This window comes from Bos mutus, chromosome 4 (assembly GCF_027580195.1).
Source record: "Bos mutus isolate GX-2022 chromosome 4, NWIPB_WYAK_1.1, whole genome shotgun sequence".
NCBI lineage: Eukaryota > Metazoa > Chordata > Mammalia > Artiodactyla > Bovidae > Bos > Bos mutus.
This window is the reverse complement of record NC_091620.1, coordinates 37,111,912-37,124,900: the sequence shown is the minus strand read 5'-3', so window position 1 is coordinate 37,124,900 and position 12,989 is coordinate 37,111,912. Positions and strand designations below refer to the sequence as shown.

At 39.6% G+C, this 12,989-nt stretch overlaps 1 protein-coding gene across 1 annotated transcript in view; it reads left to right on the top strand.

Moving 5' to 3' along the window:
* The window catches only part of VPS41 (VPS41 subunit of HOPS complex), a 192,973-nt gene that overhangs the window by 49,200 nt on the left and 130,784 nt on the right, over positions 1–12,989 (top strand). Inside the window, exon 4 of the mRNA XM_005888154.3 lies at positions 1,953–2,030. Within this exon, the coding sequence (XP_005888216.1) occupies positions 1,953–2,030 (78 nt within the window). The remainder of the gene's footprint in view (positions 1–1,952; positions 2,031–12,989) is intronic.

Here is a 12,989-nt window from a genome sequence, read left to right as displayed (position 1 = left end):
TTCTAAAAGAAAGCAACAGTAGTTTGTCTAATCCAAAGGATGAGATGTTTTTCTAAGCAAAAAGTAGCTTGTCATAAAAACCGGTCCATTTTTCCCCCAGAGATCTGCTAAAGTAATTATAGTTTTAGGTTGAAACTGTAACATTAAAATAATTCTTTTATATTTCCTATCTTAAACATTAAACGAAAGAAATTAGTGATTTTGAGAAAAAAGACGGGGGAAAGAATTCCTATTTGGATAAAGTACTCTGCATGGAACCTTTAAAATTTTGATAAAATATAATTGGAAGTTCAAGAATAGCCTTCAAAGAGGTATCAGAGAGTGACCCAGTATTAAAATATTTTAAGGATCCAAGCCCCTTAGTTTTTAGCAAACTATCAATAAATACAGTATTTATGAAGATAGTCAAATACCATCGAGCGCTTGGGTGTAGTGTGCTTTAAAACCCATTCTTGGACCACAGATGCCCCAGAATGAAGTATTGTTTGTTCGTAGCTAGTATTACGTGGTGTTTTTCTCTTCAGATATTGCTGGAGTGTCGCTACAGAGAAAAAAATCACACTCCTCTGAGCCCTCTATTTCTGATTAGAATGTTCTTTTGCTTGGGAGGAAACAGCCCTGTTTGGTTTAAATATTCAGGCTGCTCTCCCCACAGAGTTCCCTCTTTCCCCTTCTCTTTGCAGGGCCCCGGCATCCTGTTTTCACCAGGCCTGCTGTCTGCCCTGGATGAGTAATCGGCCTGGCACCTGGTGCATTCAGGCAGGCCTGTGCAGCGGAATCGTCACACCTAGTTATGTCTGCACACCTGATGTTTTATTAACCAGTATTGATTTTTTACCCGGGGGACTTTTTTTTTTTTCTTTCTGAAAAAAGGAAACCTTGCAGGAGTGAAAGGCATTGCAGGGGCTGAATTTCTAATGAACCCCTTCTTTTCCTTTTTGTGACTCTTTAATGTGGCTTCATAGTTTAAGCACCTGATCTGAAATTTCTTTTTCAGCAATTCCATTTCAAGAAATCCTTTTAAATCTTGACTTTCCGTAAGGTTATTTTTTCAAGATGGTGCTGCTTGACTGAAAATGCTCAGTAGTGCCTGTAAATCTGAGCATTTTGTTCTAGGTTGCGATGAGGCAGGTTCACATGCAATGAAATACAGAGAATTTGGAACTCTTTGAGGACCTCTTAGAGAAATAAAAGGCAAGAGAAGCCTCATGTCTTATTTCAGGTAGTTCCTAAAGTTTCTTCTCGTTTCTTTAGGGTTAGTTCAAAGAATTAAGTAGCCCTGGGAGTTATGCTCTAGTGTTTTGTGTCATACTATGAATATGTATCTCAGCAGTTATTTGTGTGACAGAAAAGGATTTTTTTCTTTTTTGCATTCGAAAATGAACATTGACAATATCTTACTTTGAGTGAGGTGTTCTAATGATGATAGTATAAATGCATCAGAGTTTTTGCGTCTCTCAATGTGGCATGGATTTTCCTTTCTACACAAGAATACTTTGTTGTGTGTGCATGTCTGTGTGTGTGTTTGTTGAACTTAAGTGATAGCACAGATTTACACATTTGCCGTAAATGAAGGGGAGTTTCTTAATCATTCTCTTCAGACGCTGAGTTAACCATAGGTTGAGCATGCTTTCACAAATACCTTTTAATTTGCTGCCTCAGTCCATCAGGCACTGTGTACAGACTGCATGCGCACCATGCAGTCAGTTGTCAGCAGACGTGGGTCCTCATGAGTCATTCTGACAGCTAGCTTGCACGATCACAATAAAGTAGGCCCTGTTCTGCGGTTTCCCTGAAGCTGGAAACAAGCCTTCTCGAAGGAATGTGTATCTTCCACGGCATTGCAGATCACTTACGCATTAAGTGTCTTGACTTTGCAGATGGTTTAATTGCTAATTGTATGGATGGTCCATTAAGAAAATGACCCCTCTACCCCTCTGTTCTTCTTACAGTTCTTGGCACTGGGCACACATTATGGCAAGGTTTATTTACTTGATGTCCAGGGGAACATCACTCAGAAGTTTGATGTAGTAAGTATCCAGTATAAAATAATGTGTGAACTGAATTTCATGCTAAAATTTGTGCTTTGGAATATTTGTTTTAGCCATTTGTTTTAAGAGCATAAAGAAAGGGTCATTATCAGTTAAATCTGAGTGCTAAGAGTTCTACTCTAAACTTTATAGCCCATGCTAAAAATTTTAAAGGTGAACTAAAAAAGAGAGAGGTCTATTTATAGGTATATACATACACACATTGTGTATTTTCATTGGTATCCTCTATATAAATCCTTTTAAAAATGTATTTTTTATGAATCTGTTTAATTGCAGATCTTTAGGTAATTGTAGCCATCTATTTGGCTTTAAATGGAGCATTTAAAATACCCCTATGTGTGTTCATTTTAAATTGTAACAATGTGGGATATCTAGGTGGATTGCTATTAAAAGAAAAAATATTACTTTTATTGGTGATACATGGTGCTGATTTACATAGCCAGGGGTGGGGTGGGGTGGGGGCGTTGTGGAATCCTTGCGGTGTGAAGCCCCTCATTTGATGACTAATGTCAGTTGTAAGAACATGCACCATCATCTTCTCCAGATGCCAAATGTAATTGAAAATTGATTGATCACCTTGATGATTCAGTTTATCTCTTCTAAATATATAAAGCTAATATTTTATGTGAATGTTTTGAGGGTTGAACTCTTAGGGAATTATATTGATTGAAAGAGAAGAGCCAGGCTTTTTATTTAACTGTGATTTGGAATCACCGAGGATGAAAGCAGTGTTGAATTTGAAGCTTCATTTTCGTGTTTAAGATGGGCCTTGAAAGTATCAAGTATCCAAGGCTGTGAGAATGTGAACCTTTGGGATTAAAAAGGTGATGATTTTAGGGAGCAGATATTTCTTTTGTGGAGAAAGACTCAGCACTTGTTGAAAGATTCATCATGAGGAACTGGTATAGTTTACGAAGGAGACCACAGTTTCTAAAGCTGACACACTGTATATGAAAGGTTTCAGGGTGCTTTGTTTTGCTTTAAGAGAACCACAAATAATGAAGGGATCCTTGGAATTTTTGGAATAGTCCAGGGAGAGAAATTGGAGAAGGCAATGGCACCCCACTCCAGTACTCTTGCCTGGAAAATCCCATGGATGGAGGAGCCTGGAAGACTGCAGTCCATGGGGTCGCTGAGAGTCGGACATGACTGAGCAACTTCACTTTCACTATTCAATTTCATGCATTGGAGAAGGAAATGGCAACCCACTCCAGAGTTCTTGCCTGGAGAATCCCAGGGACAGGGGAGCCTGGTGGGCTGCTGTCTATGGGGTTGCACAGAGTCGGACATAACTGAAGGGACAGCAGTTAGGGAGAGAAATATGCACTTTCAGATTGATGTCCATGCTGTCCAAGGGACTCTCAGGAGTCTTCTCCAGCACCACAGTTCGAAGGCATCAGTTCTTTAGTGCTTTGCCTTCTTCATGGTCCAGCTCTCAAAATCATATGTGACCACTGGGAACACCACAGCCTTTACTATACAGACCTTTGTCAGCAGAGTAATGTCTCTGCTTTTCAACACACTGTCTAGGTTTGTCCTAGCTTTCCTGCCAAGAATCAAACGTCTTCTGATTTCATGGCTACAGTCACCATCTGCAGTGATTTTAAAGCCCAAGAAGAGGAACTCTGTCTCTACTTCCATGATTTCCCCTTCTATTTGCCATGCAGTAATGGGGCCATGTGCCATGATCTTAGGTTTTTTTTAACATTTAGTCTTAAGCCAGCTCTTTAATTCTCCTCCTTCACCTTCATCCAGAGGCTCTTTAGTTTCTCTTCACTTTCTGCCATTAGAGTGGTACCATCTACATATCTGAGGTTGTTGATGTTTCTCCCGCATATTTTGATCCCAGCTTGTAACTCATCCAGCCTGGCATTTCTCATGACATGCTTAGCATATAGGTTAAACAAACTGGGTAACAGCAGATAGCCCTGTGGTACTCCTTTTTCAATCCTAAACCAATCAGTTGTTCCATACAGGGTTCTAACTGTTGCTTCTTGACCCACATACAGGTTTCTCATCCATTAAAACATGAGCTGGTGCTGGGCAGAGCTCTCTTCACTTTGAAGAAAAAGCTTGCTTGGGTGCTGTCTTAAATTTCCAGCTCCAGTTTAATGATTCTGTTAACACTCTGCTTCTAAGTAAGTCTTTTTAATATTGTATAGAAATGACTTGACTCCTAAGGTTCACAAGACAGACACCGCTGGTTTCATGGCCAAAAGAGAAACCAGGAGAGACGCTGTAGGAGTTTATTCATGTTTCCTTCCTTCCTTCCTTTGTGTAGGCTTCTTGTCTGCTCCCTATAAGCCTTCAGCTTTATCTTCTCTGGTGTTAGTTTTATGTCAGGTATATTCTACATCCTTTTCCAGGTAATTCCTGGTTCTCTGTATTCAGTCCTGCCCATATGACATCTTTGAAATTTAAGTTCTTTATAGCTTGCACTTATTTTTTGGTAGGAGAGGAAGATGGTTTGGTGTTCTTGCTGTAGAGAAGTTTTTCATGAGCCCCTGAGTCTGCATGAACCATTACCATATTAGGTATATGACTTTGAGGTGACAAATTTCAGAATGTCATATTTTGAAAGGAGCCTTAATCTTCACCTTCTCATCTAAGATGAGTTTTCTGCTTTGTTATTTTATTTTCCCATTTCTGATGATGTGGTTGCTTGGGGTGGGTGGGGCTCTGTATCAGTGCTGTTGAAAAAGCATTCAATTCTAAAAACACCATTATGGCTTTAATTTGTAGATTTTATTTGCAATGATTGCCATATTCAATCAAGAATGTTTTCTTCATTTGAAATGCAACAAGAGTGAAGCAAGTATTAAAAAAATTAGTGAATTACTTCTGGTGAAAGTAATTTAAACAAATTAAAATTAGATAAAATAATACCTTACACTTGCATAACACTTTTTTTATTTTCTCAAGAACTGTCTCTTTAACCCATTCATTGTATTTATAGTTTTTGATTGAAGTAATGAAGCAGTATTCACAATTCTCATCTATTGATAGGGTTTTGTTTGGGAGAGGATGGGGACATAAAAGAATCTTTATTTTTAAAAGATTTCCCAAATGATTCTGCTATTTGTATTGGAATAGAGTCATTGCATTAGGTGCTGTATAACTTTACTTTAAATGTATATGATATAAAAGAAGAAATAACTAAACAAATCATTCTGCATGTTGAAAGTGATTTGCTTTCCCATTAATATTTCAGGAGAAATACTGATTAGTAGGTTAACTCTACAAAAGCCAAGCAAATGGCTTACTAATGACTTAGCAGTTCCACTCCTAAGTACACATTCAAGAAAACTGAATCCAGTGCCTATGTCCCCCCAGATATATATGTGTAGAAGAATGTTAATAGGTTAATTTGTAATAACTCCAAACTAGAAACAACCCAAATGTTTGTCCATAGTAGAATGGATAAACCAATGATGGTATATTCTCAGTGATTAAAAAGAAGAAACTATTGCAACACGCAGAAACATGAATGAATTTTACTGTCTTACTGTTCAACCAAAGAAGCCAGACACAAATGTGCACATGTTGCATGATTCCATTTATGATGATCAAGAGAAGGCAAAAATCACACTATGGTGATAGAAGTCAGATTATGATTTGACCTGGGAGAGAGCACAGGTAGAATCTTCTGAAGTATTAATAGTTGTCTCTATCTTGGTGGTTTCCCAGGTGTGTACATGTGTAAAAATCACTGAACCACATATCTGAGATTTGTGCACTTTATTCTGTGTGAGTTATATACCTCAGTAACATGCACACGCACTGGAGGTACTCCACACGTGTGTGTCTCTCTGACCTTGAGCGGTGCTCAAATTATCCTTTGCCTGTTGAAGCAAGCTTTTCCTCTGCTTGTTTCTAAATACCAGCACATTTTCCAAGTTGGTAGCTTGTTCAGAGATCTTTATATAAATGAATCACACCACTGAGATTTTTCTTACACTGTATATTCTTCTATCATTACATGAAAAGGTTGATAGAGAGGAGCCTGTGCTACCCACCCATCTGTGACTCTTTGTTGATCAAAAGTGAAAACCACCAGGGTGATGGTTTATTTTGCATGTTGATGTTGAGATTTCAATACATCTGAAAGGATACTCATTAAAATGCTTTAGTCACATGTGTGTTTTTAAAAGATTTTATCCCTAGGTATAACTTTATATTAATTCAGATTGAATTGATAAAGTTCATTTTTACTTAACTCACAGATTAAAAATTAAAATAGGCCTAGCTTATCAGGTAAAGGGCTCAAGTTGCTTACAAAATTGCCTGCTTGAATATGGATCAGATCATATTCTCCTGAGTAAAAGTTGTCTTAATTGCTTACACAGTGTATGACATATGACTTCAAAATCCTTAGAGAATCTCAAATTCCTTTTAAGTTCCCACATGGTGTCCATACCCATATGATGTCATTAATCATAGTAGTTACTTTCTCTTTAATAGCCTTCTTAACTGTATTAATTTGTTGTTGTTGTTGTTCAGTCTCTTGGTCATATCCAATTGTTTTCGACCCCATGGACTGCAGCACGCCACGCTTTCCTGTCCTTCACTATCTACCAGAGTTTGCTCAAACTCATATCCATCGAGTCAGTGATGCCATCCAACCATCTTGTCCTTTTCTCCTGCCTTCAGTCTTTCGCAGCATCAGAGTCTTTTCTGAGTCGACCCTTTGTGTCAGCTGGTCACAGTATTGGAGCTTCAGTTTCAGTATCAGTCCTTCTAATGAATATTCAGGGTTGATTTCCTTTATGATTGACTGGTTTGATCTCCTTGCAGTCCAAGGGACTCTCGAGAGTCTTCTCCAACACCACAGTTCAATTAGGAATACTATGAAACAGCGAGCAAATTATTAAGTAGGAATACTTACTTTGCAGCAATGAGCAAATTATTTTTGGAGCCTTAATTCACGCATTTTAAATCTTTATTCTTCTAAGTGTGCCAGATGGAGAGCAAAGAACTCTACTGACCAAGCAAATCTCTGCTCTTTAGGTGAAGGCTCTTTTCTTTGTTAAAAATAGAAAATGCAGAGGTTTGCCTCTCATGGCGCCATGGTAGGAAACATTAGTTAAGGACCTTTAAAGTGGATGGTTACAAAAAGAAAGGGATCGGAAAGCAAAGTAAAATTGAACAGCCTTACTGGGAAATTTATAAATATAAAGTTTATCTCTTGAAGAAATGGGCTCAGGGTTCTCTTTGAACTCCATGTAGCAGAGTCTATTGGTATTTCTATTCCTGTTTTTTGTTGTTGTTTAAAATTTTTTTTAATAGAGTTGATTTACAATGTTGTTTTTCAGGCGTACAGCAAAGCAACTCAGTTACACACACACTCACATATATATGTATATATATTTCTTTTTTGCATTCTTCCCCATCATAGGATGTTACAAGATATTGAGTATAATTTCCAGAGCTATATAGCTATAGAGTAGGTCTTTTTTTGTTATCTATTATATGTATATACACACGTATATATAGTAGTGTGTATATTTAAATCCCAAACTCCTAATTTATCACTCCTTGCCCCTTTGGTGCCTGTGTTTCTTGTCTGTGTCTGTGAGTCTATTTCTCTTTCTTAAGTAAGTTCATTTGTGTCTTTTTTTTTAGATTCCTACATACAAGTGGTGTATTATTTGTCTTTCTCTGGTTTACATCAATTAGTATGATAATCTATAGGTCTATGTATGTTGCTGCAAATGGCATTATTCTGCTCCTTACTGCTAATATTGGTACTTTCTTTTGATCACATGAAATTAAAAACCTAGATTTCTGTGAAAACTAGCTCACACTGCAGTAACTTAACACCCCCCTAATCGAAAAAGCAAGAGAGTTCCAGAAAAACATTTATTTCTGCTTTAGTGACTATGCCAAAGCCTTTGACTGTGTGAATCACAATAAACTGTGGAAAATTCTGAAAGAGATGGGAATATCAGACCACCTGACCTGCCTCTTGAGAAACCTATATGCAGGTCAGGAAGCAACAGTTAGAACTGGACATGGAACAACAGACTGGTTCCAAATAGAAAAAGGAGTATGTCAAGGCTGTATGTTGTCACCCTGCTTATTTAACTTATATGCAGAGTACATCATGAGAAACACAGGGCTGGAAGAAGCACAAGCTGGAATCAAGATTGCGGGGAGAAATATCAATAACCTCAGATATGCAAATGATACCATCCTTATGGCAGAAAGTGAAGAGGAACTAAAAAGCCTTTTGATGAAAGTGAAAGAGGAGAGTGAAAAAGTTGGCTTAAAGCTCAACATTCAGAAAACGAAGATCATGGCATCCGGTCCCATCACTTCATGGGAAATAGATGGGGAAACAGTGTGAGATTTTATTTTTGGGGGCTCCAAAATCACTGCAGATGGTGATTGCAGCCATGAAATTAAAAGACATTTACTCCTTGGAAGGAAAGTTATGACCAACCTAGATAGCATATTCAAAAGCAGAGATATTACTTTGCCAACAAAGGTTCATCTAGTCAAGGCTATGGTTTTTCCTGTGGTCATGTATAGATGTGAAAGTTGGACTGTGAAGAAAGCTGAGTGCCGAAGAATTGATGCTTTTGAACTGTGGTGTTGGAGAAGACTCTTGAGAGTCCGTTGGACTGCAAGGAGATCCAACCAATCCATCCTAAAGGAGATCAGTCCTGGGTATTCTTTGGAAGGAATGATGCTAAAGCTGCAACTCCAGTACTTTGGCCACCTCATGCGAAGAGTTGACTCATCGGGAAAGACCCTGATGCTGGGAGGGATTGGGGGCAGGAGGAAAAGGGGAGGACAGAGGATGAGATGGCTGGATGGCATCACTGACTCGATGAACATGAGTTTGGGTGAACCCCGGATTTGGTGATGAACAGGGAGGCCTGGCGTGCTGCAGTTCATGGGGTCGAAAAGAGTCGGACAGGACTGAGTGACTGAACTGAACTGAACTGATAGTCATTGTTTAGATTCTTTTCCCATGTAGGTCATTACAGAGTATTGAGTAAGAGTTTCCTGTGCTATATATAGCTTGAACATTTTTAAGGTTTGTGGAATATTTCGTGCACTTAGGTTGTACCAAATTATATTCCCACCAGCACTGGGTGAGAATGTGTCGGTATGTCTCATCAAGTTGCATTGACTGTCATCATTCAAACTTTCTTTGCCACTTAAATTTCTAGAAAATGGGAATTAATTGATCTCAGGTATACTTTTTTTTTTTGGTTACTAATGAGGCCATGTACTTTTGAGAATTGTTAGTTCCTAAGTGAAGAGGAACTCAAAAGCCTCTTGATGAAAGTAAAAGTGGAGAGTGAAAAAGTTGGCTTAAAGTGCAACATTCAGAAAACGAAGATCATGGCATCCGGTCCCACCACTTCATGGGAAATAGATGGGGAAACAGTGGAAACAGTGTCAGACTTTATTTTTCTGGGCTCCAAAATCACTACAGATGGTGACTGCAGCCATGAAATTAAAAGATGCTTCCTCCTTGGGAGGAAAGTTATGACCAACCTAGATAGCATATTGAAAAGCAGAGACATTACTTTGCCAAGAAAGGTTCGTCTAGTCAAGGCTATGGTTTTTCCTGTGGTCATGTATGGATGTGAGAGTTGGACTGTGAAGAAGGCTGAGCACCGAAGAATTGATGCTTTTGAACTGTGGTGTTGGAGAAGACTCTTGAGAGTCCCTTGGACTGCAAGGAGATCCAACCAGTCCATTCTGAAGGAGATCAGCCCTGAGGTTTCTTTGGAAGGAATGACGCTAAAGCTGCAACTCCAGTACTTTGGCCACCTCATTCGAAGAGTTGACTCATTGGAAAAGACTCTGATGCTGCGAGGGATTGGGGGCAGGAGGAGAAGGGGACGACAGAGGATGAGATGGCTGGATGGCATCACTGACTCGATGGATGTGAGTCTCAGTGAACTCCGGGTGTTGGTGATGGACAGGGAGGCCTGGCATGCTGCGATTCATGGGGTCGCAGAGTCGGACACGACTGAGCGACTGATCTGATCTGATCTGATCTGATACTTTGTCAGTATGTATGTAAACTTCTAAATTGATTCATAATTTAAAAGTTCATTGTTGTCAAGCAGAAATAACAGCATTGATCTGGGCAACTCATGTGATGTCTCAAAATCAGAAGTCACCAACAAGTCAAATTTAGTAACTTGCAAATAAATCTTTCATTAGCTTGAGTGGGTTATTTTACCTTTCCTTCACTTTCTTTATAAAATGTAGAGTATAGTCACTCCCCTGATTTATGTGACTATTTTAAAGATTCTTTGTAAAATAATGTATTGTAAAATATGTAGTGTAAGGATCAGTCACTGAGAGCCCTTAAGAGGAGTGGGGTCAAGTCAAGAGACTGATTGCATGACATTTATGACACTTACTGAAGGAGAGCTGTTACTTTTGAATTCATTTGTATGGTTGGCTTTCACCCTGTTCTGTAGAACAGGCAAACATGCGAGAGAGGGAGGAAGCGAAGGAGTGGGGGAGGCACGAAGGAAAAAAAAAGAGAAGGAAGGGAAGATGCTCTTGCTCTTATCCACTAATTTGCTTCTTGCTCTGTCAGATCCCTTTTTATTTGGGGAGCAGACATCTTTTATCATTGGGCTCAAGTAGGCGTACTTCCTTGAAGTTTTAAGAACATGTTTACTTATGTAACTTGGTTCTGCAAATGGATCCCAGTGCAGCTCTAGTGAGTTGACTTCAGGAGTTTCTTTTCAGTGTAAAGACATTGCAGTGTGGTCTCCAAGATACTTCTTTCAAGAACTGTTGAGAGATGACAGTCTACTTGGGAGATGACTTAATGGAGATTTGATAAAGTAGTGATTGTACACCAGAGAGCATTAGAACAATAATTTCTGTGGTAAAAGTAGAGGTGAATTTGTGAAGTTTTAAATGGTCTTTCTTCATCTTATGCCTGAAAAGGAACTTGGGCATTTTCTATTTGGTTAATAACTTGGTCTCAGTCATTTAAACTATTTGTACTGCCCTTTTGGGATAAGTGATTTTTTTTTCCCCCAACCTGTGAAAACACAAAGGCTTTATTTTCTCAGAGATTGGTTTTAGATAAAGAGAATGCATCAGCATCCCTGTGCTATTATTAAGTCGCAAATAAAAGTGAGAAGAATAAGAACATTTGTACTCCTGACAGGCTTTTCCTTTATCATTGATGGTTTCGTTGACTTGATATTGAGAAATCAAGTAAAGATACCTGGTGAGATAGATGTTCAGATAGCTCTGTAGTCATCATGAGTTTGCATTGTGTTCACCTTTCTTGAGCAGGTTTTGTTAATGAAGTTTCTGCTCATAGGTGGACTAGCAGTGACATAGCAGACTCTTAGGACCTGGACAATCTTAAGGGATAAGCCTTTCAGACTTAATTTTAAAGACTGGTGATATGCTTATTATTCCTTTTCTAGTTACAGTAAGTCCACTACACACGAATGAGTTCTGTTTCAAGAGTGCATGCGTAAGTCCAACAAAATTAGCTTAGGTTCCCAACTGACACAATTGTCTACATAGTGCTGGACTGTAATAAGTTTATAATACTTTTCACACAAATAATACATCGAAAACAAACACAAAAAAGGTTTTAACTCTTGCAGCAGAGTACCTTGAGAAGTGCAGTGGTACAGCACAACAGCTGGCATACAGGGGCACGTCCACATCTTTGAAAGTGCGCATCTTGAAGTTTTGTGTGTAGGGGGCTTACTGTATATGGACTTAGAGTTGACAGCCCCATTTTTGTGGCCTTAACTCTTACAGAAAAATGGGATTATATGCTCTGGGGCAGTGTTCTCTGGGAAAAAATGGAATTTTGTATTTTGAAATCGTAGTGTTGAACCCTGTAGGCTGGGATTCCCAGAGGGGATCTTCCTGACCCAAGGATTGAACCCACGTCTTTTGTGTCTCCTGCATTGGCAGGCAGGTTCTTTACCACTGGCACCACCTGGGAAGCCCTCTAGTGGGCCAGACAATGTTAAGTTTCTCTTTGAATCTAAATATTATTGCCAGTTTCCCTGGTGGCTCAGACAGTAAACTACTTGCAATGGAGGAGACCTGGGTTTGATCCCTGGGTTGGGAAGATCCCCTGGAGAAGGCAATGGCTACCCACTCCTGTATTTTTGCCTGGGGAATTCCATGGACAGAGGAGCCTGGTGGGACCCATTCCATGGGGTTGCAGAGAGTTGGACATGACTAAGTGACTGAGGCACACACGGTTTCTGACACAAAGCCAGTTTTCAACTACCTTCAAAGACTGAGCTTTTGCTGGCCCCTGATGAAGAGCATCCCTTCAGAAGGCTTCATCTCTGCTCCTCTTTGCTGTTTACTTCTGTCTCTGTGACATTTATCTTCCATCATCTGCGTCCCATCTTTCCCCATATAGCCCCTGGATGCTGCTCATAGCTCGTACTCTTGCTGGTTCTTTGTATCACCACCACTGTTGTTTAAGTCTTCACTGAATCTCACTTGAGTAATTTGCAGTGAAATTCCATTAATCTACTCTAGAAACCCCACGTCTCCCCTAATCCCTCCTTTGCACAGTGGCCCAAGTAATCGTCTCAGAGGAGAGCTGGGAGTTTGTCATTCCCCTCCCTGAAAATACTCCTGTGGCTCGTCGATGCCTGGGAATAAAACAGAGCTCTCCCTGAGGCCGCCAGGCCTTCTGCTGACTGAGCTACATTGTTCTCCCACATCATGGCCTGCACTGTATCCACACTGCCCTTTGGCTCTCGCTGGAATGTGCTTTCCTGTCTTTGTGGAAATGCTGTGTCCTTCCCCCTCTGTGATACTTTCCTGATGACCCCACTCAGAAGAGTCCATCCTTCATATTCATTCAATGATGTCTTCTTATTCCTAGCCAGCATTCTGTAAGGATGTGCAAGGGGTATAAAGAATAATAAAACACAGCCCCTGTTCTCAGGTTGAATC